Below are 26,674 nucleotides of genomic sequence, written 5' to 3'. Positions count from 1 at the left end.
TGCGGCGGCCATGTTTGTTAAGGGCACAGTAATTAGGGATGACTGTGTGGAGTGGCCGCCGACATATTTGATAAGGGAATGTGACTATCACAGCGGGCGAGGGACCCAGGAGCAGCGGGAGAGTCATGTGACCTCATATGCCCCGCCCCCTCCCATTGTGTTCTCTGCAGCCTGTAATGTTTCCTGACTGATATCTGCTGAGAGTTGTGATCCTTTCATTTATCTCTGACCCTCTCAGCAGCCGCTGATCCCTGTCATGGCCGTCCCGTGCAACGTGCGAGCGCCGGTTCCACTCCAGGTGGGGGATGGGACACCAGAGCCGGGTCGTCCGGGCGTGAACGTCATCGATGTCACCTTCCCCTCTTCTCAGGCGGTGGATGTGAGTGGTGGGCGGGGCCTCTGTGTGCGGGGGTGTGATCTCTCTGTGGGGGTGCGGCCCCTTTGCAAGAACAGTTGCTGTTTGGGGGCGTGGCCTCTGTGCAGGGGCGTGATTTTCGTGCCTCTGTCCTGTGGTTTTTGTGTGGGGGTGTGGCCTCTGTGCAGGGGCGTTCCCTGATTACCTCCTTTTCTCAGGTGCAGGAGATTTCCTTCAGGAATTTCTACACGGCTTTTCTCACCATAAAAATCCAGCAGCGGGGAGCGACGGCGTCCAGGAAGAGCAGGACGCAGACATGGCGGACGTGTGTGAGGAACCTGCATCTGATGCCCAACCCCCACATGGAGGAGGGGTCCCAGGACTACGTGTCTCTGCACCGGCCGCAGGTGAGGCAAAACCCCCGCCTCTGGGATTGTCAGAGAGCTGACCCTTTATTCCACACAAGCAGACATCTTTATAACACATCTGACCCCGCCACGGGGTGGGAAGCGAAATGATTTGATTGGTTATTCATAACCGGTAACACTGACAGAATTGTAATAAATAAGAGGTTTCTGCAGCATGAACTCTCTCCTGTCCGTCAGACTCTGAGGAGGGAGCGAGGGGCTGCTTACCTTGACCACATATGGATTCTCATCCCTCCCAATTCCCCCATTTTGAGGTATCTTTGAGCTGACCTCTTAACCCCGAGGCCAGATTCCCTCTCGATAATCCTGGTAGATTCTCCTTTTGGTGCAGAACCTGTTAAGGAGGACCAGACCTGTGGGCGTGTCCCTGGCTGTGAGCGCTCCGCTCTGATTGGATCGTGCTCACAGCCAGGGAGACGCCCACAGCAGAAGACTGAGTCTCCTCCCCGTTGCGAGTTTAATGCTCATTATACTACAGTGCGCCAAATCATCGGGGGGAGGGGGGGGCACAGCGGACGAACGGGAGGGGGGCTTTTGAAAAAAAAAAAAAACATGGCATCAGTGGGGTCCGCCCTCCAAGGTTATACCATAATGAGCCTCGGTCAGAACTGATGACAGGTCCTCTCTAACCCCGGCACATACTACCGTTATAACCAGCACTCCGTGCAGTATTGTTTGTCTGCCACCAGGAGCCTCCACCCGCCCTGCTCTGGGGGAAGGGACCGCAGGGGGTCATGCTTCTCACCTTCAGGCCCTGGTCTTCTTTGGGAGACAAACTGCCAACATGACCTATGAAGAAGTCCTTTAACAGTCAGAGGGATTGCCGGATAAGGCAGACTTCCTGAACTCGCTGAGTGCAGATCCCACAGTCCTTCGTTGTCCTGTCATGGAGTCCTGTGAACAGCCCCTGGTGGTTGGTGCGGGGCCGTGTCCCCGTTCTCCTGCAGTGGTCGGTGCGGGGCCGTGTCCCCGTTCTCCTGCAGTGGTCGGTGCGGGGCCGTGTCCCCGTTCTCCTGCAGTGGTCGGTGCGGGGCTGTGTCCCCGTTCTCCTGCAGTGGTCGGTGCGGGGCCGTGTCCCCGTTCTCCTGCAGTGGTCGGTGCGGGGCCGTGTCCCCGTTCTCCTGCAGTGGTCGGTGCGGGGCCGTGTCCCCGTTCTCCTGCAGTGGTCGGTGCGGGGCCGTGTCCCCGTTCTCCTGCAGTGGTCGGTGCGGGACCGTGTCCCTGTTCTCCTGCAGTGGTCGGTGCGGGACCGTGTCCCCGTTCTCCTGCAGTGGTCGGTGCGGGGCCGTGTCCCCGTTCTCCTGCAGTGGTTGGTGCGGGGCCGTGTCCCCGTTCTCCTGCAGTGGTCGGTGCGGGGCCGTGTCCCCGTTCTCCTGCAGTGGTCGGTGCGGGACCGTGTCCCCGTTCTCCTGCAGTGGTCGGTGCGGGGCCGTGTCCCCGTTCTCCTGCAGTGGTTGGTGCGGGGCCGTTGTCCCAGGATTAGGGCCGCCATCAGCAGGGGGATCCTCATCCTCGGGCGTCAGGACCTTCTTGCAGTGAGAAGCGTGGATCCGGTTAGGCTTTCCTGCTGTATAGTAGTCAGCAGGACTTGGGAAGGACCATCGCATGTGGGGTCCGGGCCGCTCTTCACACGTCCCCTGGTTGCAGACTGTGTTCCTTCTACTGGATCTGGAAGGGAAGCAAACACTCGTTTATGGCTGCGCTCAGGCCTCTCGGTGAGGGCCACATGTAGCTGGTAGGCCATCATTGCTCATTCACAACTGTTATGGAGAATACAATCCTAACCTGGGGGCGCTTCCAAACAGGATCTCAAATGGGGGTAATCCTGTCCTTCTGTTTGGAGAGGTCCTGACTGAGTATAAGGCTAAGGGCCAACACTGGCCAAGGCCGCCGAGTTTCCTTCATGGCTTTCTGGATGGTTAATTTGAGCGTGCCATTTAGACGCTCGACGCGGCCGCTGTTTTGGGGGTGGTATGCTGTATGGAAAGCTTGGTGACCCCTAAAGCCTGCGTCACTTCCCTCATGTCTGATTCCGTAACTTCAGGGACCCCATGCCTGCACACCAGCTCGCTGAGCAGCTTCTTTACCGTGTTCTTTGCCTTTGCTACTGGGAAGGCTTCCGGCCACCCTGAAAAGAGATCAGCACCCACGAGGACAAACCCCCATCCTCCTGCCTGAGGCAGTTGTATATAGTCTATCTGCAGTCTCTGTAACGGGTGAAGTGGCCGGGGGGGGGCTCGCTTGGAGTCTTCACCACTTGCCCGGGATTGTTCAGTGCACAGACCATACATCCCTGTACAAACCGAGCGGCTGCTGTAGGAAATCCTGGAGCAATCCACCCTGCATTGACCGCACTTACCATGTGTGGCCCGTGGGCCTCCGGAGCCATAGCTGGGTATAGAGGGCACGGTAGACAAATTGTGTCCTTGTTTCTCCAAATTCCATGTTCATCAGGTTTGGCCCCTTGTTTTGCCCAAAGTTCTTCTTCCTCAGGAGGGGCTTGTTCGAGCATTCTTTGAAATGTCCTTACTGAGATGTCCTCAGGTCTCGAGGCTCTCCCCGGGGTGGCGTCAGCATCTAGTGGCTGGAGGGCACCCTGTCTGCCCGATCATTGCCTTCTGCTTCCACCGTGGTACGTCTTATGTGGGCCTTTACCTTAATAATAGTGTATAAATACCACGCAAAGAAGAGTAAATTTACTTCCCATAGATTAAAATCTCCCCCTGCTGAGGAAGCAGAACGGCGAAACGTACGTCGGGGAGGCAGCGTCCACACCTCCTGCTACTATCTGCTCACTATAGTAGTTATCTCCGCTACCTTACTTTGACATGGTCTTGGTACGTGGTGTTCGGGAGTGTTTCAGAGGGCGGATTTCCCTGATCTACTCCATTCAGCGCATTGTATGCTTTCTATACCTCACTCCCTACCCAGTACTTGTTCATTGACCCATTACTATTCTGTGCATTCATTCAGGTTAGGTGGCCTTTTTATTGGATAGCTTCACTATATGCTAACCATTATTATGGAATCGATATGATTATGATTTGTTTTTTGATTTGTGTCTTTTGAATAAACATTACGTTTTTAATCTATGGGAAGTAAATTGACTCTTCTTTGCGCGGTATTTATGTAATAATAATAATAGAGTATCCCTGTTACAGTCATTGTAGTAGAATTTGACCTATTGGTAATTAACTTAATAATAGCGACCTCCTCTGGTAATAACAGAGTCCATAAGTTCAAGTACAGAGTCTTTATCTGTAATTGGCCGGCCTGCGGATGTTAGAAAGGCTCTAGCCCGCCAAATGGGTCCATAGTCATGTGCAATACCAAAAGCATACCTGGAGTCCGTGTAGATGTTCACCTTCTTCCCCTTGGCCAATTTCCACGCCTCTTGCGCTGACATGTGAGATGGCCGTGGTTCAGCTATCCCTACCTCATGCTGTGTGACCACTGCATATCCAGTGTGGAACTGGCTGTCCTCTCCCATCAACCTGCTTTCATCTACAAAATACTCAACATCAGGGTTATCGAGGGGGTTTTCATGGACATGATTAACTCCTGAGGTTTCTTGTTGCATTAATTGTACACAGTCATGGGGGTCATGTTCCATCATGTCATTTAGGAGGCTGCCCGTACCTTCTATGCACCCTTCCCCCATTTCTGAATCTGTGATTGGTAACAAAGTAGCAGGATTCAGAGTAGTACACCTTGTGAAGGAAATGTTAGCGGCATGAGGAGTGCACACTGGAGTCTGAGTGGCCTGGCCATAGAAATATGCTGAGGTTAGACCTGTGTTAATAGGCCCTGTATGTCATGGGGTGTTTGTACAGTCACCGGGTAGTCCATCACAATGTCAGAGGCTTTTTCTATCATTGCCTGCACTGCCCCTACCGCTCTGACACAGGAGGGGCGCCTCTGGCGACAGGATCTAATTTTGCTGAGAAGTACCTCACTGGCGCTGGCGGTCACCATGTTTTTGAGTCAGTACACTATTGGAGGTTGTAAGACTGTCACCTTGTTAACTTCTCTAAGACCATGAACCATCCTGTAACTGACAGGCTGTCCCCTAACTGGTTTCTTCTTTATTGGGAACAGCGGGGTATTAGCGGGAGATACTGTTTTTAGCAATACACCGGCCTGGAGGAAAGCATCAAATTGTCCCCTGCTATCTCCTGGGCATGACTGGAGGGGCCGACATCCTGGCTTAAGATGCACAGTGACCGGAGACACGGGGAGTCTTCCAATGTCTTTTTAGATGTTGCCCATAAATCTTTCAATACCACCTCAAGAACATCCTGGTCTACAAGGGTTAATTCTCAGGCAGGGCCAGTGTCGCTATTTAAGGGACATAAAACTTCCTCGGGGGCCCCAAAATCTACACGGGTAGTGCTGTCGGGGTAACAGTGTATGTGGGGTCTGTGGTGAAACCAACCTCGCCACTGGGTGGTGGAGAAGCCTGCTTGCCAGCCTCTTGCCCCAGGATTATGGGCCCTCTCATCAGCCCATGCTAAACTAAAACCCCATGGCGATTTGACTGTGTTTGTGGCATCTGAGCGCTGTTTGGATATATTGAGCGCTCAGATCCAAGCCATCTGGGGATATGTTAAATGTCTGTTTACTGTAATGGTTGGGACATTGTATGTTTGAGTGGTAATGTCTGTCCTATTGTCTCCATGTGTGTATTGGCGATTTCCCTTTGTCCTGAGAGATAATTGACTATCTCCTCGGTTGTCTCCAGGACAGAAGACATTGTGTATTCTCCTGCCTGTGATAATTACATCAACCCAGTGTGTAAGGTAATTGTATCACAGGCAGAGGGGAGGATTTTGTGTGGGAGTGTTTTACTGTATAGTACGTGTTTATTGGTTGTTTTTACAAAACCCTGTGGGTGGTACTAGTGTGTACCAATGTTATATAAGAGCAATAAACACACAGCTCTGGGTGACCACTGCTTGACCCTCAACACGGAGCTTGGTCTCGTTCTTGGGGGGATTCACTGTATGCTGTTAGAGACTGATTGCTAGGAGTGTAAGCCGCTTGGGTGCGTTTCCTATTCGTCTGCTAGCAGCTATTCGTGAGGTTCCGTCCGGAGTTTGGAGCATTCCCTTGTATGCCGTTACAGGGTCCCAGAGCTTGCAAAACATCAGTCCCTAAAAGAGGTTCTGGAGGTTTTCTTTGACCTCTAACGGACACAGGGCGTACAGGTATGACCTGTGTATTTCTGATCACTGGCGGGCGGTGATCAGAACAGGGTGCTTGCTGAAATCATTGCTGACCCCCCCCCCCCCCCTGTATCGGCGATCGCTGCAAACCACAGGTCAATTCAGACCTGCGGTTTGCAGCGTTTCCAGGTCATTCGGGTCTCAGATGACCCGGAATAGGAGGGTGATCGGTGGTGTAATATACACCACCAATCCCCCTCCGTAGATCCTGTGAGGTGGCGGTGACGCCAACTCTCAGAATCGCCTGTGATTGGCTGGACAGAGCGCTGCTATCCCCGCCCACAGACTTCCGTGTGAGCGAGGAGAGAGGAGCCCCGTGTCGGTCCCTCTTCCTCCCACACGATCCGCCGCCATCCGTGGCCCCAGAGCCACCATATAGTGCCATCTGGCACATAAACATTTAGGGAGAGCTTTAGGTTAGGCAGGGAGAGTTCTTTTTTGTGTGCAGCACCTGGATCTGAGGGTGTCTGGGGTCCACAGCACCCTCAGCTGTGTGACCCCCGCGCCCCCAGGGGTGCTGCAGCTTGTGTCCCCCCCCCTCCACATTTGTTGGGGCACAAGCGCTTTTTTTTTGTAGGTGCGCTGACTGTGGTCGGCACTCTTAGCTGTAAAAGAGCGTCCGGCCACTGTTTAGCGCATCGCCCACCCCACCGCAGGGTATACGTAAAAACACACCGTCCCCCACACACACTAACTAAAGTTCTACACACACGCACTCCCCTTTAGCGTTAGAAGATGGTCCGCCGGATGTTCTCGGCCAAGGAAGCATACGCCCAGCTGCTCTCCGACTCCGAGAGCCCCAGTGAGGACGAGGATGACCCCACTTTCCTGTTGTCATCCGAGTGATGATGATGAGCCGCCAGGCGAAGCCAGGGGACCGCCATGTTAGGGACCCTGTGGCCCACCCTAGTACGAGCAGCTCTGGGGCTCGTACTAGTTTTCCGGCCCACCAGTTAAGTCCACCGGAGCCCCCTGCCGGTGACCTTGTCTGGTGTACCCCAGAGCGTTTTAAACCTGTGATTCCTGATTTTGTAGGCCAACCAGGAATCCAGATTCCCACAGTGGGCTTCTCTGGATACGACTACTTTAGTCTTTTTCAGTGACCACTTTGTAAATCTAATGGTGGAGCAGACGAACCTGTACGCCCAACAGTTCATTAGTCAACACCCGGGCTCCTATTTGGCCAGGCCCGGTGGCTGGACCCCGGTCAGTGCAGCCGAGATGAGGACATTTTGGGGCCTCGTGCTGCACATGGGCCTAGTCAAGAAACCCAGTGTCAGGCTGTACTGGAGTGGGGACGTCCTCTACCAGACCCCACTGTACAGTACGGTCATGACACGCTCCCGGTTTGAGGCCATCCGGAAATGCCTGCATTATGCAGATAATGCAGCATGTCCACCCCGAGGTGATCCTGCCCATGACCGTCTGTATAAGATACGGCCGGTCATCGATCACTTTGGGGCCATATTTGTACAGGCCGATGTACCTGGAAGGGGGGGTCGCGGTTGATGAGTCTCTCATTGCTTTCAAGGGGAGACTCATTTTCCGCCAGTATGTTCCCTCTAAGCGGGCGAGGTATGGCGTGAAGCTGTACACACTTTGTGAGAGTACCTCAGGGTACACTTACAAGTTTTGTGTGTACGAGGGGCGAGATTCCCGTATTCAACCCCCAGAATGTCCCCCCACTCTGGGTGTTAGCGGGAAACTCGTGTGGGACCTTATGCACCCACTGCTGGATAAGGGTTACCACCTGTACGTGGATAACTTTTATACTAGTATCCCCTTGTTCCAGTCCCTTGCCGCCAGATCCACGTCCGCTTGTGGGACTGTGCGGAAAAATCAACGCGGCCTCCCTGCCTACCCCCTCCAGGTACCTATCCCCAGGGGTGAGACCCGTGCCCTTACCAGTGGAAACCTGTTGCTGGTCAGATATAATGACAAGAGGAATGTCCTTGTACTGTCCACAATCCACGGTAACGGCATCACCCCTGTCCCTGTGCGAGGTACCGCGGCAACGGTCCTCAAGCCCGATTGTATCGTCGCCTACAATCAGTATATGGGAGGAGTGGATCTCTCGGATCAAGTCCTCACGCCATATAACGCCATGCGCAAAACCCGGGCATTGTACAAAAAAGTTACGGTCTACTTGGTGCAGGTTGCCATGTACAACTCTTTTGTACTATCCCGAAGCGCTGGCAGCACAGGGACATTCCTCCAGTTCTATGAGGCCGTCCTCATGGCCCTGATCTTTTCTGACCGGGAAAGAGCAGGCCGGAGTACCTCGGGAACTGGAGGCGCCCGGATCGTCCCTGGCCAACACTTTCCAGGTGTGGTCTCCCATACTGGAAAGAAGGGACGGACCCAAAAAGGTGCAGAGTCACAGGAGGGGGATACGGAAGGACACCACCACTCAGTGCGACACGTGCCCCGATCATCCGGGCCTCTGCGTTATCGATTGCTTCAGGGAGTATCACACTTCCATGGAGTACTACATTTATAATCCCCTTCCCCAATTTTAATTTATTTGTCCACAGTCTTCCAAATTTTTTTGGGGGGCATGTCACATTTAGGAAGTCACATGGTGCCAGAACGGCAATAAACCCCCACATGGTACACCATTTAGGAAACTAGACCCCTCAAAGTACATAACAAGGGGTCTAGCTTCCTAACTGTGTGCCATGTGGGGGTTTCCTCACTTTCAACCTCACAAGCTACTTTTATCAATGTATCAACCACTTCTTCACATCCACGATTCTTTATCCAACCACAATGTGTCCCCCTGAATCTTTCCCAGACGAGCTTCCTCCCTAAATCAGGTTTGCACCGTACTAGTACTGCTAGGGTTAAGATTCCCATACGTCATCTCTGCCTTCTCCAACACTCTGTCCACCTTCTTCAGACCCTCCAAACCTCCTCTTTCCTTCACCAATGTTTTGGCCGTCTTATAACCTTCGAGTTATTCTGAAATTATTCCCCATTGCTCTTCAACTGTACCAGAAAGTAACAAAATTCAGACGTCTGTTTCCCCTCAGTCTCCTCACTATATCACCTAGTGTACTCTGTGCTGAGCCTGAGTCTCCTCACTATATCACCTAGTGTACTCTGTGCTGAGCCTGAGTCTCCTCACTATATCACCTAGTGTACTCTGTGCTGAGCCTGAGTCTCCTCAGAGCTTCCTCACTATATCACCTAGTGTACTCTGTACTGAGCCTCAGTCTCCTCAGAGCTTCCTCACTATATCACCTAGTGTACTCTCTACTGAGCCTCAGTCTCCTCAGAGCTTCCTCATTATATCACCTAGTGTACTCTGTACTGAGCCTCAGTCTCCTCAGAGCTTCTTCACTATATCACCTAGTGTACTCTGTACTGAGCCTGAGTCTCCTCAGAGCTTCCTCACTATATCACCTAGTGTACTCTGTACTGAGCCTCAGTCTCCTCAGAGCTTCCTCACTATATCACCTAGTGTACTCTGTACTGAGCCTCAGTCTCCTCAGAGCTTCCTCACTATATCACCTAGTGTACTCTGTACTGAGCCTCAGTCTCCTCAGAGCTTCCTCACTATATCACCTAGTGTACTCTGTACTGACCCTCAGTCTCATCAGAGCTTCCTCACTATATCACCTAGTGTACTCTGTACTGAGCCTCAGTCTCCTCACTATATCACCTAGTGTACTCTGTACTGAGCCTCAGTCTCCTCAGAGCTTCCTCACTATATCACCTAGTGTACTCTGTACTGAGCCTCAGTCTCCTCACTATATCACCTAGTGTACTCTGTACTGTGCCTCAGTCTCCTCAGAGCTTCCTCACTATATCACCTAGTGTACTCTGTACTGAGCCTCAGTCTCCTCAGAGCTTCCTCACTATATCACCTAGTGTACTCTGTACTGAGCCTCAGTCTCCTCAGAGCTTCCTCACTATATCACCTAGTGTACTCTGTACTGAGCCTCAGTCTCCTCAGAGCTTCCTCACTATATCACCTAGTGTACTCTGTACTGTGCCTCAGTCTCCTCAGAGCTTCCTCACTATATCACCTAGTGTACTCTGTACTGAGCCTCAGTCTCCTCAGAGCTTCCTCACTATATCACCTAGTGTACTCTGTACTGAGCCTCAGTCTCCTCAGAGCTTCCTCACTATATCACCTAGTGTACTCTGTACTGAGCCTCAGTCTCCTCAGAGCTTCCTCACTATATCACCTAGTGTACTCTGTACTGAGCCTCAGTCTCCTCAGAGCTTCCTCACTATATCACCTAGTGTACTCTGTACTGAGCCTCAGTCTCCTCAGAGCTTCCTCACTATATCCCCTAGTGTACTCTGTTACTGAGCCTCAGTCTCCTCAGAGCTTCCCCACTATATCACCTAGTGTACTCTGTACTGAGCCTCAGTCTCCTCAGAGCTTCCCCACTATATCACCTAGTGTACTCTGTACTGTGCCTCAGTCTCCTCAGAGCTTCCTCACTATATCACCTAGTGTACTCTGTACTGAGCCTCAGTCTCATCAGAGCTTCCTCACTATATCACCTAGTGTACTCTGTACTGAGCCTCAGTCTCCTCAGAGCTTCCTCACTATATCACCTAGTGTACTCTGTACTGAGCCTCAGTCTCCTCAGAGCTTCCTCACTATATCACCTAGTGTACTCTGTACTGAGCCTCAGTCTCCTCAGTCTCCTCACTATATTACCTGTGTACTCTGTACTGAGCCTCAGTCTCCTCAGAGCTTCCTCACTATATCACCTAGTGTACTCTGTACTGAGCCTCAGTCTCCTCAGAGCTTCCTCACTATATCACCTAGTGTACTCTGTACTGAGCCTCAGTCTCCTCACTATATCTCCTAGTGTACTCTGTACTGAGCCTCAGTCTCCTCACTATATCACCTAGTGTACTCTGTACTGAGCCTCAGTCTCCTCAGAGCTTCCTCACTATATCACCTAGTGTACTCTGTACTGAGCCTCAGTCTCCTCACTATATCACCTAGTGTACTCTGTACTGTGCCTCAGTCTCCTCAGAGCTTCCTCACTATATCACCTAGTGTACTCTGTACTGAGCCTCAGTCTCATCAGAGCTTCCTCACTATATCACCTAGTGTACTCTGTACTGAGCCTCAGTCTCCTCAGAGCTCCCTCACTATATCACCTAGTGTACTCTGTACTGAGCCTCAGTCTCCTCAGAGCTTCCTCACTATATCACCTAGTGTACTCTGTACTGAGCCTGAGTCTCCTCAGAGCTTCCTCACTATATCACCTAGTGTACTCTGTACTGAGCCTCAGCTTCCTCACTATATCACCTAGTGTACTCTGTACTGAGCCCCAGTCTCCTCAGAGCTTCCTCACTATATCACCTAGTGTACTCTGTACTGAGCCTCAGTCTCCTCAGAGCTTCCTCACTATATCACCTAGTGTACTCTGTACTGAGCCTCAGTCTCCTCAGAGCTTCCTCACTATATCACCTAGTGTACTCTGTACTGAGCCTCAGTCTCCTCAGAGCTTCCTCACTATATCACCTAGTGTACTCTGTACTGAGCCCCAGTCTCCTCAGAGCTTCCTCACTATATCACCTAGTGTACTCTGTACTGAGCCTCAGTCTCCTCAGAGCTTCCTCACTATATCACCTAGTGTACTCTGTACTGAGCCTCAGTCTCCTCACTATATCACCTAGTGTACTCTGTACTGAGCCTGAGTCTCTTCAGAGCTTCCTCTCTATATCACCTAGTGTACTCTGTACTGAGCCTGAGTCTCCTCAGAGCTTCCTCACTATATCACCTAGTGTACTCTGTACTGAGCCTCAGTCTCCTCAGAGCTCCCTCACTATATCACCTAGTGTACTCTGTACTGAGCCTCAGTCTCCTCAGAGCTTCCTCACTATATCACCTAGTGTACTCTGTACTGAGCCTCAGTCTCCTCAGAGCTTCCTCACTATATCACCTAGTGTACTCTGTACTGAGCCTCAGTCTCCTCAGAGCTTCCTCACTATATCCCCTAGTGTACTCTGTTACTGAGCCTCAGTCTCCTCAGAGCTTCCCCACTATATCACCTAGTGTACTCTGTACTGAGCCTCAGTCTCCTCAGAGCTTCCCCACTATATCACCTAGTGTACTCGGTACTGAGCCTCAGTCTCCTCAGAGCTTCCTCACTATGTCACCTAGTGTACTCTGTACTGTGCCTCAGTCTCCTCAGAGCTTCCTCACTATATCACCTAGTGTACTCTGTACTGAGCCTCAGTCTCATCAGAGCTTCCTCACTATATCACCTAGTGTACTCTGTACTGAGCCTCAGTCTCCTCAGAGCTCCCTCACTATATCACCTAGTGTACTCTGTACTGAGCCTCAGTCTCCTCAGAGCTTCCTCACTATATCACCTAGTGTACTCTGTGCTGAGCCTGAGTCTCCTCAGAGCTTCCTCACTATATCACCTAGTGTACTCTGTACTGAGCCTCAGTCTCCTCAGAGCTTCCTCACTATATCACCTAGTGTACTCTGTACTGAGCCTCAGTCTCCTCACTATATCACCTAGTGTACTCTGTACTGAGACTGAGTCTCTTCAGAGCTTCCTCTCTATATCACCTAGTGTACTCTGTACTGAGCCTGAGTCTCCTCAGAGCTTCCTCACTATATCACCTAGTGTACTCTGTACTGAGCCTCAGTCTCCTCAGAGCTTCCTCACTATATCACCTAGTGTACTCTGTACTGAGCCTCAGTCTCCTCAGAGCTTCCTCACTATATCACCTAGTGTACTCTGTACTGAGCCTCAGTCTCCTCAGAGCTTCCTCACTATATCACCTAGTGTACTCTGTACTGAGCCTCAGTCTCCTCAGAGCTTCCTCACTATATCACCTAGTGTACTCTGTACTGAGCCTCAGTCTCCTCAGAGCTTCCTCACTATATCACCTAGTGTACTCTGTACTGAGCCTCAGTCTCCTCAGAGCTTCCTCACTATATCCCCTAGTGTACTCTGTTACTGAGCCTCAGTCTCCTCAGAGCTTCCCCACTATATCACCTAGTGTACTCTGTACTGAGCCTCAGTCTCCTCAGAGCTTCCCCACTATATCACCTAGTGTACTCTGTACTGTGCCTCAGTCTCCTCAGAGCTTCCTCACTATATCACCTAGTGTACTCTGTACTGAGCCTCAGTCTCCTCAGAGCTTCCTCACTATATCACCTAGTGTACTCTGTACTGAGCCTCAGTCTCCTCACTATATCACCTAGTGTACTCTGTACTGATCCTCGGTCTCCTCAGAGCTTCCTCACTATATCACCTAGTGTACTCTGTACTGAGCCTCAGTCTCCTCAGAGCTTCCTCACTATATCCCCTAGTGTACTCTGTTACTGAGCCTCAGTCTCCTCAGAGCTTCCCCACTATATCACCTAGTGTACTCTGTGCTGAGCCTGAGTCTCCTCAGAGCTTCCTCACTATATCACCTAGTGTACTCTGTACTGAGCCTCAGCTTCCTCACTATATCACCTAGTGTACTCTGTACTGAGCCTCAGTCTCTTCAGAGCTTCCTCTCTATATCACCTAGTGTACTCTGTACTGAGCCTCAGTCTCCTCAGAGCTTCCTCTCTATATCACCTAGTGTACTCTGTACTGAGCCTCAGTCTCCTCAGAGCTTCCTCACTATATCACCTAGTGTACTCTGTACTGAGCCTCAGTCTCCTCAGAGCTTCCTCACTATATCACCTAGTGTACTCTGTACTGAGCCTCAGTCTCCTCAGAGCTTCCTCACTATATCACCTAGTGTACTCTGTACTGAGCCTCAGTCTCCTCACTATATCACCTAGTGTACTCTGTACTGAGCCTCAGTCTCCTCACTATATCACCTAGTGTACTCTGTACTGATCCTCGGTCTCCTCAGAGCTTCCTCACTATATCACCTAGTGTACTCTGTACTGAGCCTCAGTCTCCTCACTATATCACCTAGTGTACTCTGTACTGAGCCTCAGTCTCTTCAGAGCTTCCTCACTATATCACCTAGTGTACTCTGTACTGAGCCTCAGTCTCCTCACTATATCACCTAGTGTACTCTGTACTGAGCCTCAGTCTCCTCAGAGCTTCCTCACTATATCACCTAGTGTACTCTGTACTGAGCCTCAGTCTCCTCAGAGCTTCCTCACTATATCACCTAGTGTACTCTGTACTGAGCCTCAGTCTCCTCAGAGCTTCCTCACTATATCACCTAGTGTACTCTGTACTGAGCCTCAGTCTCCTCACAGCTTCCTCACTATATCACCTAGTGTACTCTGTACTGAGCCTCAGTCTCCTCAGAGCTTCCTCACTATGTCACCTAGTGTACTCTGTACTGAGCCTCAGTCTCCTCAGAGCTTCCTCACTATATCACCTAGTGTACTCTGTACTGAGCCTCAGTCTCCTCAGAGATTCCTCACTATATCACCTAGTGTACTCTGTACTGAGCCTCAGTCTCCTCACTATATCACCTAGTGTACTCTGTACTGAGCCTCAGTCTCCTCACTATATCACCTAGTGTACTCTGTACTGATCCTCAGTCTCCTCAGAGCTTCCTCACTATATCACCTAGTGTACTCTGTACTGAGCCTCAGTCTCCTCAGAGCTTCCTCACTATATCACCTAGTGTACTCTGTACTGAGCCTCAGTCTCCTCACTATATCACCTAGTGTACTCTGTACTGAGCCTCAGTCTCCTCACTATATCACCTAGTGTACTCTGTACTGAGCCTCAGTCTCCTCACTATATCACCTAGTGTACTCTGTACTGAGCCTCAGTCTCCTCACTATATCACCTAGTGTACTCTGTACTGAGCCTCAGTCTCATCAGAGCTTCCTCACTATATCACCTAGTGTACTCTGTACTGAGCCTCAGTCTCCTCACTATATCACCTAGTGTACTCTGTACTGAGCCTCAGTCTCCTCAGAGCTTCCTCACTATATCACCTAGTGTACTCTGTACTGAGCCTCAGTCTCCTCACTATATCACCTAGTGTACTCTGTACTGAGCCTCAGTCTCCTCACTATATCACCTAGTGTACTCTGTACTGAGCCTCAGTCTCCTCACTATATCACCTAGTGTACTCTGTACTGAGCCTCAGTCTCCTCACTATATCACCTAGTGTACTCTGTACTGAGCCTCAGTCTCATCAGAGCTTCCTCACTATATCACCTAGTGTACTCTGTACTGAGCCTCAGTCTCCTCACTATATCACCTAGTGTACTCTGTACTGATCCTCGGTCTCCTCAGAGCTTCCTCACTATATCACCTAGTGTACTCTGTACTGAGCCTCAGTCTCCTCAGAGCTTCCTCACTATATCACCTAGTGTACTCTGTACTGAGCCTCAGTCTCCTCACTATATCACCTAGTGTACTCTGTACTGAGCCTCAGTCTCCTCACTATATCACCTAGTGTACTCTGTACTGAGCCTCAGTCTCCTCACTATATCACCTAGTGTACTCTGTACTGAGCCTCAGTCTCATCAGAGCTTCCTCACTATATCACCTAGTGTACTCTGTACTGAGCCTCAGTCTCCTCAGAGCTTCCTCACTATATCACCTAGTGTACTCTGTACTGAGCCTCAGTCTCCTCAGAGCTTCCTCACTATATCACCTAGTGTACTCTGTACTGAGCCTCAGTCTCCTCAGTCTCCTCACTATATTACCTGTGTACTCTGTACTGAGCCTCAGTCTCCTCAGAGCTTCCTCACTATATCACCTAGTGTACTCTGTACTGAGCCTCAGTCTCCTCAGAGCTTCCTCACTATATCACCTAGTGTACTCTGTACTGAGCCTCAGTCTCCTCACTATATCTCCTAGTGTACTCTGTACTGAGCCTCAGTCTCCTCACTATATCACCTAGTGTACTCTGTACTGAGCCTCAGTCTCCTCAGAGCTTCCTCACTATATCACCTAGTGTACTCTGTACTGAGCCTCAGTCTCCTCACTATATCACCTAGTGTACTCTGTACTGTGCCTCAGTCTCCTCAGAGCTTCCTCACTATATCACCTAGTGTACTCTGTACTGAGCCTCAGTCTCATCAGAGCTTCCTCACTATATCACCTAGTGTACTCTGTACTGAGCCTCAGTCTCCTCACTATATCACCTAGTGTACTCTGTACTGAGCCTCAGTCTCCTCAGAGCTCCCTCACTATATCACCTAGTGTACTCTGTACTGAGCCTCAGTCTCCTCAGAGCTTCCTCACTATATCACCTAGTGTACTCTGTGCTGAGCCTGAGTCTCCTCAGAGCTTCCTCACTATATCACCTAGTGTACTCTGTACTGAGCCTCAGCTTCCTCACTATATCACCTAGTGTACTCTGTACTGAGCCCCAGTCTCCTCAGAGCTTCCTCACTATATCACCTAGTGTACTCTGTACTGAGCCTCAGTCTCCTCAGAGCTTCCTCACTATATCACCTAGTGTACTCTGTACTGAGCCTCAGTCTCCTCACTATATCACCTAGTGTACTCTGTACTGAGCCTGAGTCTCTTCAGAGCTTCCTCTCTATATCACCTAGTGTACTCTGTACTGAGCCTGAGTCTCCTCAGAGCTTCCTCACTATATCACCTAGTGTACTCTGTACTGAGCCTCAGTCTCCTCAGAGCTTCCTCACTATATCACCTAGTGTACTCTGTACTGAGCCTCAGTCTCCTCAGAGCTTCCTCACTATATCACCTAGTGTACTCTGTACTGAGCCTCAGTCTCCTCAGAGCTTCCTCACTATATCACCTAGTGTACTCTGTACTGAGCCTCAGTCTCCTCAGAGCTTCCTCACTATATCCCCTAGTGTACTCTGTTACTGAGCCTCAGTCTCCTCAGAGCTTCCCCACTATATCACCTAGTGTACTCTGTACTGAGCCTCAGTCTCCTCAGAGCTTCCCCACTATATCACCTAGTGTACTCGGTACTGAGCCTCAGTCTCCTCAGAGCTTCCTCACTATGTCACCTAGTGTACTCTGTACTGTGCCTCAGTCTCCTCAGAGCTTCCTCACTATATCACCTAGTGTACTCTGTACTGAGCCTCAGTCTCATCAGAGCTTCCTCACTATATCACCTAGTGTACTCTGTACTGAGCCTCAGTCTCCTCAGAGCTCCCTCACTATATCACCTAGTGTACTCTGTACTGAGCCTCAGTCTCCTCAGAGCTTCCTCACTATATCACCTAGTGTACTCTGTGCTGAGCCTGAGTCTCCTCAGAGCTTCCTCACTATATCACCTAGTGTACTCTGTACTGAGCCTCAGTCTCCTCAGAGCTTCCTCACTATATCACCTAGTGTACTCTGTACTGAGCCTCAGTCTCCTCACTATATCACCTAGTGTACTCTGTACTGAGACTGAGTCTCTTCAGAGCTTCCTCTCTATATCACCTAGTGTACTCTGTACTGAGCCTGAGTCTCCTCAGAGCTTCCTCACTATATCACCTAGTGTACTCTGTACTGAGCCTCAGTCTCCTCAGAGCTTCCTCACTATATCACCTAGTGTACTCTGTACTGAGCCTCAGTCTCCTCAGAGCTTCCTCACTATATCACCTAGTGTACTCTGTACTGAGCCTCAGTCTCCTCAGAGCTTCCTCACTATATCACCTAGTGTACTCTGTACTGAGCCTCAGTCTCCTCAGAGCTTCCTCACTATATCACCTAGTGTACTCTGTACTGAGCCTCAGTCTCCTCAGAGCTTCCTCACTATATCACCTAGTGTACTCTGTACTGAGCCTCAGTCTCCTCAGAGCTTCCTCACTATATCCCCTAGTGTACTCTGTTACTGAGCCTCAGTCTCCTCAGAGCTTCCCCACTATATCACCTAGTGTACTCTGTACTGAGCCTCAGTCTCCTCAGAGCTTCCCCACTATATCACCTAGTGTACTCTGTACTGTGCCTCAGTCTCCTCAGAGCTTCCTCACTATATCACCTAGTGTACTCTGTACTGAGCCTCAGTCTCCTCAGAGCTTCCTCACTATATCACCTAGTGTACTCTGTACTGAGCCTCAGTCTCCTCAGAGCTTCCTCACTATATCACCTAGTGTACTCTGTACTGAGCCTCAGTCTCCTCAGAGCTTCCTCACTATATCCCCTAGTGTACTCTGTTACTGAGCCTCAGTCTCCTCAGAGCTTCCCCACTATATCACCTAGTGTACTCTGTGCTGAGCCTGAGTCTCCTCAGAGCTTCCTCACTATATCACCTAGTGTACTCTGTACTGAGCCTCAGCTTCCTCACTATATCACCTAGTGTACTCTGTACTGAGCCTCAGTCTCTTCAGAGCTTCCTCTCTATATCACCTAGTGTACTCTGTACTGAGCCTCAGTCTCCTCAGAGCTTCCTCTCTATATCACCTAGTGTACTCTGTACTGAGCCTCAGTCTCCTCAGAGCTTCCTCACTATATCACCTAGTGTACTCTGTACTGAGCCTCAGTCTCCTCAGAGCTTCCTCACTATATCACCTAGTGTACTCTGTACTGAGCCTCAGTCTCCTCAGAGCTTCCTCACTATATCACCTAGTGTACTCTGTACTGAGCCTCAGTCTCCTCACTATATCACCTAGTGTACTCTGTACTGAGCCTCAGTCTCCTCACTATATCACCTAGTGTACTCTGTACTGATCCTCGGTCTCCTCAGAGCTTCCTCACTATATCACCTAGTGTACTCTGTACTGAGCCTCAGTCTCCTCACTATATCACCTAGTGTACTCTGTACTGAGCCTCAGTCTCTTCAGAGCTTCCTCACTATATCACCTAGTGTACTCTGTACTGAGCCTCAGTCTCCTCACTATATCACCTAGTGTACTCTGTACTGAGCCTCAGTCTCCTCAGAGCTTCCTCACTATATCACCTAGTGTACTCTGTACTGATCCTCGGTCTCCTCAGAGCTTCCTCACTATATCACCTAGTGTACTCTGTACTGAGCCTCAGTCTCCTCAGAGCTTCCTCACTATATCACCTAGTGTACTCTGTACTGAGCCTCAGTCTCCTCAGAGCTTCCTCACTATATCACCTAGTGTACTCTGTACTGAGCCTCAGTCTCCTCAGAGCTTCCTCACTATATCACCTAGTGTACTCTGTACTGAGCCTCAGTCTCCTCAGAGCTTCCTCACTATATCACCTAGTGTACTCTGTACTGAGCCTCAGTCTCCTCAGAGCTTCCTCACTATGTCACCTAGTGTACTCTGTACTGAGCCTCAGTCTCCTCAGAGCTTCCTCACTATATCACCTAGTGTACTCTGTACTGAGCCTCAGTCTCCTCAGAGATTCCTCACTATATTACCTGTGTACTCTGTACTGTGCCTCAGTCTCCTCAGAGCTTCCTCACTATATCACCTAGTGTACTCTGTACTGAGCCTCAGTCTCCTCACTATATCACCTAGTGTACTCTGTACTGAGCCTCAGTCTCCTCACTATATCACCTAGTGTACTCTGTACTGATCCTCGGTCTCCTCAGAGCTTCCTCACTATATCACCTAGTGTACTCTGTACTGAGCCTCAGTCTCCTCAGAGCTTCCTCACTATATCACCTAGTGTACTCTGTACTGAGCCTCAGTCTCCTCAGAGCTTCCTCACTATATCACCTAGTGTACTCTGTACTGAGCCTCAGTCTCCTCAGAGCTTCTTCACTATATCACCTAGTGTACTCTGTACTGAGCCTCAGTCTCCTCAGAGCTTCCTCACTATATCACCTAGTGTACTCTGTACTGAGCCTCAGTCTCCTCAGAGCTTCCTCACTATATCACCTAGTGTACTCTGTACTGTGCCTCAGTCTCCTCAGAGCTTCCTCACTATATCACCTAGTGTACTCTGTACTGAGCCTCAGTCTCCTCATTATATCACCTAGTGTACTCTGTACTGAGCCTCAGTCTCCTCACTATATCACCTAGTGTACTCTGTACTGATCCTCGGTCTCCTCAGAGCTTCCTCACTATATCACCTAGTGTACTCTGTACTGAGCCTCAGTCTCCTCACTATATCACCTAGTGTACTCTGTACTGAGCCTCAGTCTCTTCAGAGCTTCCTCACTATATCACCTAGTGTACTCTGTACTGAGCCTCAGTCTCCTCACTATATCACCTAGTGTACTCTGTACTGAGCCTCAGTCTCTTCAGAGCTTCCTCATTATATGACCTAGTGTACTCTGTACTGAGCCTCAGTCTCCTCAGAGCTTCCTCACTATATCACCTAGTGTACTCTGTACTGATCCTCGGTCTCCTCAGAGCTTCCTCACTATATCACCTAGTGTACTCTGTACTGAGCCTCAGTCTCCTCAGAGCTTCCTCACTATATCACCTAGTGTACTCTGTACTGAGCCTCAGTCTCCTCAGAGCTTCCTCACTATATCACCTAGTGTACTCTGTACTGAGCCTCAGTCTCCTCAGAGCTTCCTCACTATATCACCTAGTGTACTCTGTACTGAGCCTCAGTCTCCTCACAGCTTCCTCACTATATCACCTAGTGTACTCTGTACTGAGCCTCAGTCTCCTCAGAGCTTCCTCACTATGTCACCTAGTGTACTCTGTACTGAGCCTCAGTCTCCTCAGAGCTTCCTCACTATATCACCTAGTGTACTCTGTACTGAGCCTCAGTCTCCTCAGAGATTCCTCACTATATTACCTGTGTACTCTGTACTGTGCCTCAGTCTCCTCAGAGCTTCCTCACTATATCACCTAGTGTACTCTGTACTGAGCCTCAGTCTCCTCACTATATCACCTAGTGTACTCTGTACTGAGCCTCAGTCTCCTCACTATATCACCTAGTGTACTCTGTACTGATCCTCGGTCTCCTCAGAGCTTCCTCACTATATCACCTAGTGTACTCTGTACTGAGCCTCAGTCTCCTCACTATATCACCTAGTGTACTCTGTACTGAGCCTCAGTCTCCTCACTATATCACCTAGTGTACTCTGTACTGAGCCTCAGTCTCCTCACTATATCACCTAGTGTACTCTGTACTGATCCTCGGTCTCCTCAGAGCTTCCTCACTATATCACCTAGTGTACTCTGTACTGAGCCTCAGTCTCCTCAGAGCTTCCTCACTATATCACCTAGTGTACTCTGTACTGAGCCTCAGTCTCCTCAGAGCTTCCTCACTATATCACCTAGTGTACTCTGTACTGAGCCTCAGTCTCCTCAGAGCTTCTTCACTATATCACCTAGTGTACTCTGTACTGAGCCTCAGTCTCCTCACTATATCACCTAGTGTACTCTGTACTGAGCCTCAGTCTCCTCAGAGCTTCCTCACTATATCACCTAGTGTACTCTGTACTGAGCCTCAGTCTCCTCAGAGCTTCCTCACTATATCACCTAGTGTACTCTGTACTGAGCCTCAGTCTCCTCACTATATCACCTAGTGTACTCTGTAGGCGCAGATATGATGTAAGATAACGTCTCTTACCGCGCAGCGCCGTCTTTTATATCTTTCCGTCCCGGTCCGAATTATCCAAGTTGTCGGGAGATGAATGAAGTGCCCTTTAGTCGAGCCCCTCGTTGGGCGGCGAGTTTTGTTGGGGCAAAACCCCCACCTCTATAATTGTCGGGGTCCCAATTGAAGTGTTCTTCATGCGGACACAGAGCGGACACGGACGCCCCGCTGGATCAGATCCTCTCCTTTATTCCACACCAGCAGACATCTCTATAACTCTACAGATAATCGCAGACAAATCCGGCCACCGCCAAAGGAGTGGAAAGCGAAACTAGTGATTTGATTTGTTCTTCATGAAAGGCAATACTTCCGCACCATACTAACAAGATTCTAATAATTAAAACGTTTCTGCAACATCTTATCTCAAAATTAGCCTTCTCCAGCAGTACGTCCCTAACCTCAGAAGGAACATAACTTGTCTGTCAATCTCTGATAAGGGAGCGAGGGGGCGGTCACCTCGGCCTCGCAGCTCGGAGCACTTCATCTGTACCTCCTACGTGCTGCCAGCCGGCTCAGTCATTTCCCACATATGCACAAGATGGAAGAAATACTCCTAGAAAATGGATTCTCATCCCTCACATCATCTACTGATCTGCCGAGACTGGGGACGTGCACGGGGGCGTCGTATCTCTGATTGTCTCTGGGGTTCTCTGGGTGTCTCTCTTGGCGTCTCTGGGTGTCATTTGGGTTCTCTGGGTCTCTCTTGGTGTCAGTGGTCTCTCTTGGTGTCAGTGGTCTCTCTGGGCGTCTCTGGGGTTCTCCCTGGGCGTCTCTGGGGTTCTCCCTGGGTGTCTCTGGGGTTCTCCCTGGGTGTCTCTGGGGTTCTCCCTGGGTGTCTCTCTTGGCGTCTCTGGGTGTCATTTGGGTTCTCTGGGTCTCTCTTGGTGTCAGTGGTCTCTCTGGGCGTCTCTGGGGTTCTCCCTGGGTGTCTCTGGGGTTCTCCCTGGGTGTCTCTGGGGTTCTCTCTGGGTGTCTCTGGGGTTCTCCCTGGGTGTCTCTGGGGTTCTCCCTGGGTGTCTCTGGGGTTCTCCCTGGGTGTCTCTGGGGTTCTCCCTGGGTGTCTCTGGGGTTCTCCCTGGGTGTCTCTGGGGTTCTCCCTGGGTGTCTCTGGGGTTCTCCCTGGGTGTCTCTGGGGTTCTCCCTGGGTGTTTCTGGGGTTCTCCCTGGGTGTCTCTGGGGTTCTCTCTGGGTGTCTCTGGGGTTCTCCCTGGGTGTCTCTGGGGTTCTCCCTGGGTGTCTCTGGGGTTCTCCCTGGGTGTCTCTGGGGTTCTCCCTGGGTGTCTCTGGGGTTCTCCCTGGGTGTCTCTGGGGTTCTCCCTGGGTGTCTCTGGGGTTCTCCCTGGGTGTCTCTGGGGTTCTCCCTGGGTGTTTCTGGGCTTCTCTGGATATCAGTGGTCTCTCTGAATGTCTCTGGGTGTCTCTCAGGTGTTGTCAGGTGTCTCTCTCACCCCCCAGATGCTGTGTGAGGCAGATAAGGTGGTCTCGCTCCGCTTCGTCCTGAGGCAGCCGTCCCCCGTCTGGCTTTCCTTTACCCTGGAAGAGTTACAGATCAACCCACCTGGACGGCAGGTAAGTGCTCCTGGGGTCCTGGGCCCCCCGATGATCCAGGTGACAGCCCCTATCCGCCTACAGAGGATTGGTGGTAGACAGCTGGGTGACCCCAAACCTTGCCCGCCTGCGCCCCCTCCTGGCCTGTGTGGGTGGTTCCTCTCGGGACTCTTCTGAGGGGCGTGTCCTAATGCTTGTTAACCTCTTCCTTCCCAGATTCCGCAGAACCAGCTTTCCTGGTGGTTGTCTCATCTGCCGCCCAGAGAGGAGCGCCGAAAGCTGCACAAGGTGAGAACCAATCGGAGGCCTCCTCTCGGGATACGCGTCGAGCATTGCCATGGTTACACCACGGTACACTGCAGTATATAGCTGGGCTCAGGTCCTGGGGTTCTGCACTTGATGGGATGTGGTGGAGGTTGCTGGGACGTGGGGTTAGGGGGGAGGTTGCTTGAAGGTAGGGGGGTTGCTGGGACGTGGTGGTGGGGGAGGTTGCTGGGACGTGGGGTTAGGGGGGAGATTGCTTGGAGGTGGTGGGGGGAAGGGTGCTGGGACGTGGTGGTGGGGGGGTTTGCTGGGACGTGGTGGTGGGGGAGGAGGTTGCTTGGAGGTGGAGGGGGGAAGGGTGCTGGGACGTGGTGGTGGGGGGGTTTGCTGGGACGTGGTGGTGGGGGAGGAGGTTGCTTGGAGGTAGGGGGGTTGCTGGGACGTGGTGGTGGGGGGGTTTGCTGGGACGTGGTGGTGGGGGAGGAGGTTGCTTGGAGGTAGGGGGGTTGCTGGGACGTGGGGTTAGGGGGGAGGTTGCTTGGAGGTAGGGGGGTTGCTGGGACGTGGTGGTGGGGGAGGAGGTTGCTTGGAGGTAGGGGGGTTGCTGGGACGTGGTGGTGGGGGAGGAGGTTGCTTGGAGGTAGGGGGGTTGCTGGGACGTGGTGGTGGGGGAGGAGGTTGCTTGGAGGTAGGGGGGTTGCTGGGACGTGGGGTTAGGGGGGAGGTTGCTTGGAGGTAGGGGGGTTGCTGGGACGTGGTGGTGGGGGAGGAGGTTGCTTGGAGGTAGGGGGGTTGCTGGGACGTGGGGTTAGGGGGGAGGTTGCTTGGAGGTAGGGGGGTTGCTGGGACGTGGTGGTGGGGGAGGTTGCTGGGACGTGGGGTTAGGGGGGAGGTTGCTTGGAGGGGGGAAGGGTGCTGGGACGTGGTGGTGGGGGAGGTTGCTGGAACGTGGGGTTAGGGGGGAGGTTGCTGGGACGTGGTGGTGGGGGAGGTTGCTGGAACGTGGGGTTAGGGGGGAGGTTGCTGGAACGTGGTGGTGGGGGAGGTTGCTGGAACGTGGTGGTGGGGGGGGGAAGTTGCTGGGACGTGGTGGGGGGGGGGAGGTTGCTGGGACGTGGTGGGGGGGGGGGGAGGTTGCTGGGACGTGGTGGGGGGGGGAGGTTGCTGGGACGTGGTGGGGGGGAGGTTGCTGGGACGTGGTGATGGGGGGGGGAGGTTGCTGGGACGTGTGGGGGGAAGTTGCTGGGACACAGTTTGATCTGGACGCCCCGGTTCTGGACGTTCTCTCTCCCTTTGCAGGGTCTCCCGGATCCAGAGCGAGTCTCCAGTGAGGTGCAGCGGATGTGGGCGCTGACGGAGGTGATGCGCTCCAGTCAGAGCACGGCCACAGTCGGGAGGTTTGATGTGAGTAGCGCGCGTGCCCATGGATCCAGGATGGGGGGGGAGGGGGGGGGGGTTACATCTGGTCGGCACCAGAATGGGAGAGTTTCCAGGAATATTCTAATTAGGGAGAGGGGAGGAGTCACCAGAACAACCAATCAGATGACTTCTTACTGAAAGGACCTCTGCAGACTGACGGCTGGAGTCTGATTGCTGGTTGCTGTGCTCCGGGTATAATACAGTTCCTTGCCCTTTCAGCACCTCTGCTTGCTGTCATTGAATGCAGCATTAATGTTATAATGCGCGTGTTGCACCCTGCCCCCCGATCACTTCTCGTTCTCTCCACAGGTGGACGGATGTTACGATATAAATCTTCTCTCCTACACATGACGCAGCCTCCGCGGGGTCAAGACAGCGAGAATGTGATGGACAGTGGGCCCGTGCCGCAATCCAGGGGCCACTGCCTCCAGATCAAGTCAGCGGGGTCCAGACTTCATTCTTTACTCACTGTAGCTCTGTGCATGTAACAACCCCCCCCCCCCCCCCCCCCCCCCCCCCCCCCAATAACTATAAGGGGCCACAGGTGTCATTCCAGTTTTCCCAGATTTCCCTGCTGGCTGTGCAGTCCCGGAATAAATCTTCAGTAATCGGCTCCGCTGTGCAGTGCTTCAGTGTCTGATATTATCTGATCAAGAGCATACCTCACAAACCTGGGCCCCAAGAGAGGTAGAGCGGGCCCCACTGCTATGAAGACAAACTAAAATGAGGCACCAGATTTACCATATACAGATTATACAGCCACCACTAGAGGGAGCTCACTACATACAGATTATACAGCCACCACTAGAGGGAGCTCACTACATACAGATTATACAGCCACCACTAGAGGGAGCTCACTACATACAGATTATACATCCACCACTAGAGGGAGCTCACTACATACAGATTATACAGCCACCACTAGAGAGAGCTCACTACATACAGATTATACATCCACCACTAGAGGGAGCTCACTACATACAGATTATACAGCCACCACTAGAGAGAGCTCACTACATACAGATTATACAGCCACCACTAGGGGGAGCTCACTACATACAGATTATACAGCCGCCACTAGAGGGAGCTCACTACATACAGATTATACAGCCGCCACTAGAGGGAGCTCACTACATACAGATTATACAGCCACCACTAGAGGGAGCTCACTACATACAGATTATACAGTCACCACTAGGGGGAGCTCTCTACATACAGATTATACAGTCACCACTAGAGGGAGCTCACTACATACAGATTATACAGCCACCACTAGAGGGAGCTCACTACATACAGATTATACAGTCACCACTAGAGGGAGCTCACTACATACAGATTATACAGTCACCACTAGAGGGAGCTCACTACATACAGATTATACAGTCACCACTAGGGGGAGCTCTCTACATACAGATTATACAGTCACCACTAGAGGGAGCTCACTACATACAGATTATACAGTCACCACTAGGGGGAGCTCTCTACATACAGATTATACAGTCACCACTAGAGGGAGCTCACTACATACAGATTATACAGTCACCACTAGAGGGAGCTCACTACATACAGATTATACAGCCACCACTAGAGGGAGCTCACTACATACAGATTATAGAGCCACCACTAGAGGGAGCTCACTACATACAGATTATACAGCCACCACTAGAGGGAGTTCACTACATACAGATTTTACAACCACCACTAGAGGGAGCTCACTACATACAGATTATACAGCCACCACTAGAGGGAGCTCACTACATACAGATTATACAACCACCACTAGAGGGAGCTCACTACATACAGATCATACAGCCACCACTAGGGGGAGCTCACTACATACAGATTATACAGCTCACTACATACAGATTACAGGGAGCTCACTACATACAGATTACACAGCCACCACTAGAGGGAGCTCACTACATACAGATTATACAGTCACCACTAGAAGGAGCTCACTACATACAGATTATACAGCCACCACTAGAGGAGCTCACTACATACAGATTATACAGCCACCACTAGAGGAGCTCACTACATACAGATTATACAGCCACCACTAGAGGGAGCTCACAA

At 51.3% G+C, this 26,674-nt stretch overlaps 1 protein-coding gene across 2 annotated transcripts; it reads left to right on the top strand.

Annotated features, from left to right (window-relative positions):
- The first annotated feature begins 118 nt into the window (after positions 1–118).
- NICN1 (nicolin 1) lies at positions 119–25,205 on the top strand. 2 transcript variants are annotated; one of them, XM_040407898.1, is made up of 6 exons: positions 124–379; positions 574–762; positions 22,823–22,936; positions 23,132–23,203; positions 24,479–24,583; positions 24,908–25,205. In XM_040407898.1, exons 1-6 carry the CDS (start codon positions 257–259, stop codon positions 24,947–24,949), a joined length of 645 nt encoding a protein of 214 aa, XP_040263832.1. In that variant the 5' UTR covers positions 124–256; the 3' UTR covers positions 24,950–25,205. The 2 variants fall into 2 exon arrangements, with proteins under 2 accessions (XP_040263833.1, XP_040263832.1); XM_040407899.1 differs by lacking the exon at positions 574–762 and having other exon boundaries at positions 119–379.
- The last annotated feature ends 1,469 nt before the right edge of the window (positions 25,206–26,674 follow it).

This window comes from Bufo bufo, chromosome 9 (genome assembly GCF_905171765.1).
Source record: "Bufo bufo chromosome 9, aBufBuf1.1, whole genome shotgun sequence".
NCBI classification, from domain to species: Eukaryota; Metazoa; Chordata; class Amphibia; order Anura; family Bufonidae; genus Bufo; species Bufo bufo.
Note: the sequence above shows the minus strand (reverse complement) of the source record. Positions and strands in the feature narration are given on the sequence as shown.

What these genes read in the sequence shown, in the direction of transcription:
- NICN1 (XM_040407898.1), top strand. Translation starts at nt 257, where the DNA reads ATGGCCGTCCCGTGCAACGTGCGAGCGCCGGTTCCACTCCAGGTGGGG. An exon ending in CCTCTTCTCAGGCGGTGGAT is followed by an intron (nt 380 to 573) that starts GTGAGTGGTGGG and finishes TCCTTTTCTCAG; the next exon opens with GTGCAGGAGATTTCCTTCAG. An exon ending in TCAACCCACCTGGACGGCAG is followed by an intron (nt 22,937 to 23,131) that starts GTAAGTGCTCCT and finishes CTTCCTTCCCAG; the next exon opens with ATTCCGCAGAACCAGCTTTC.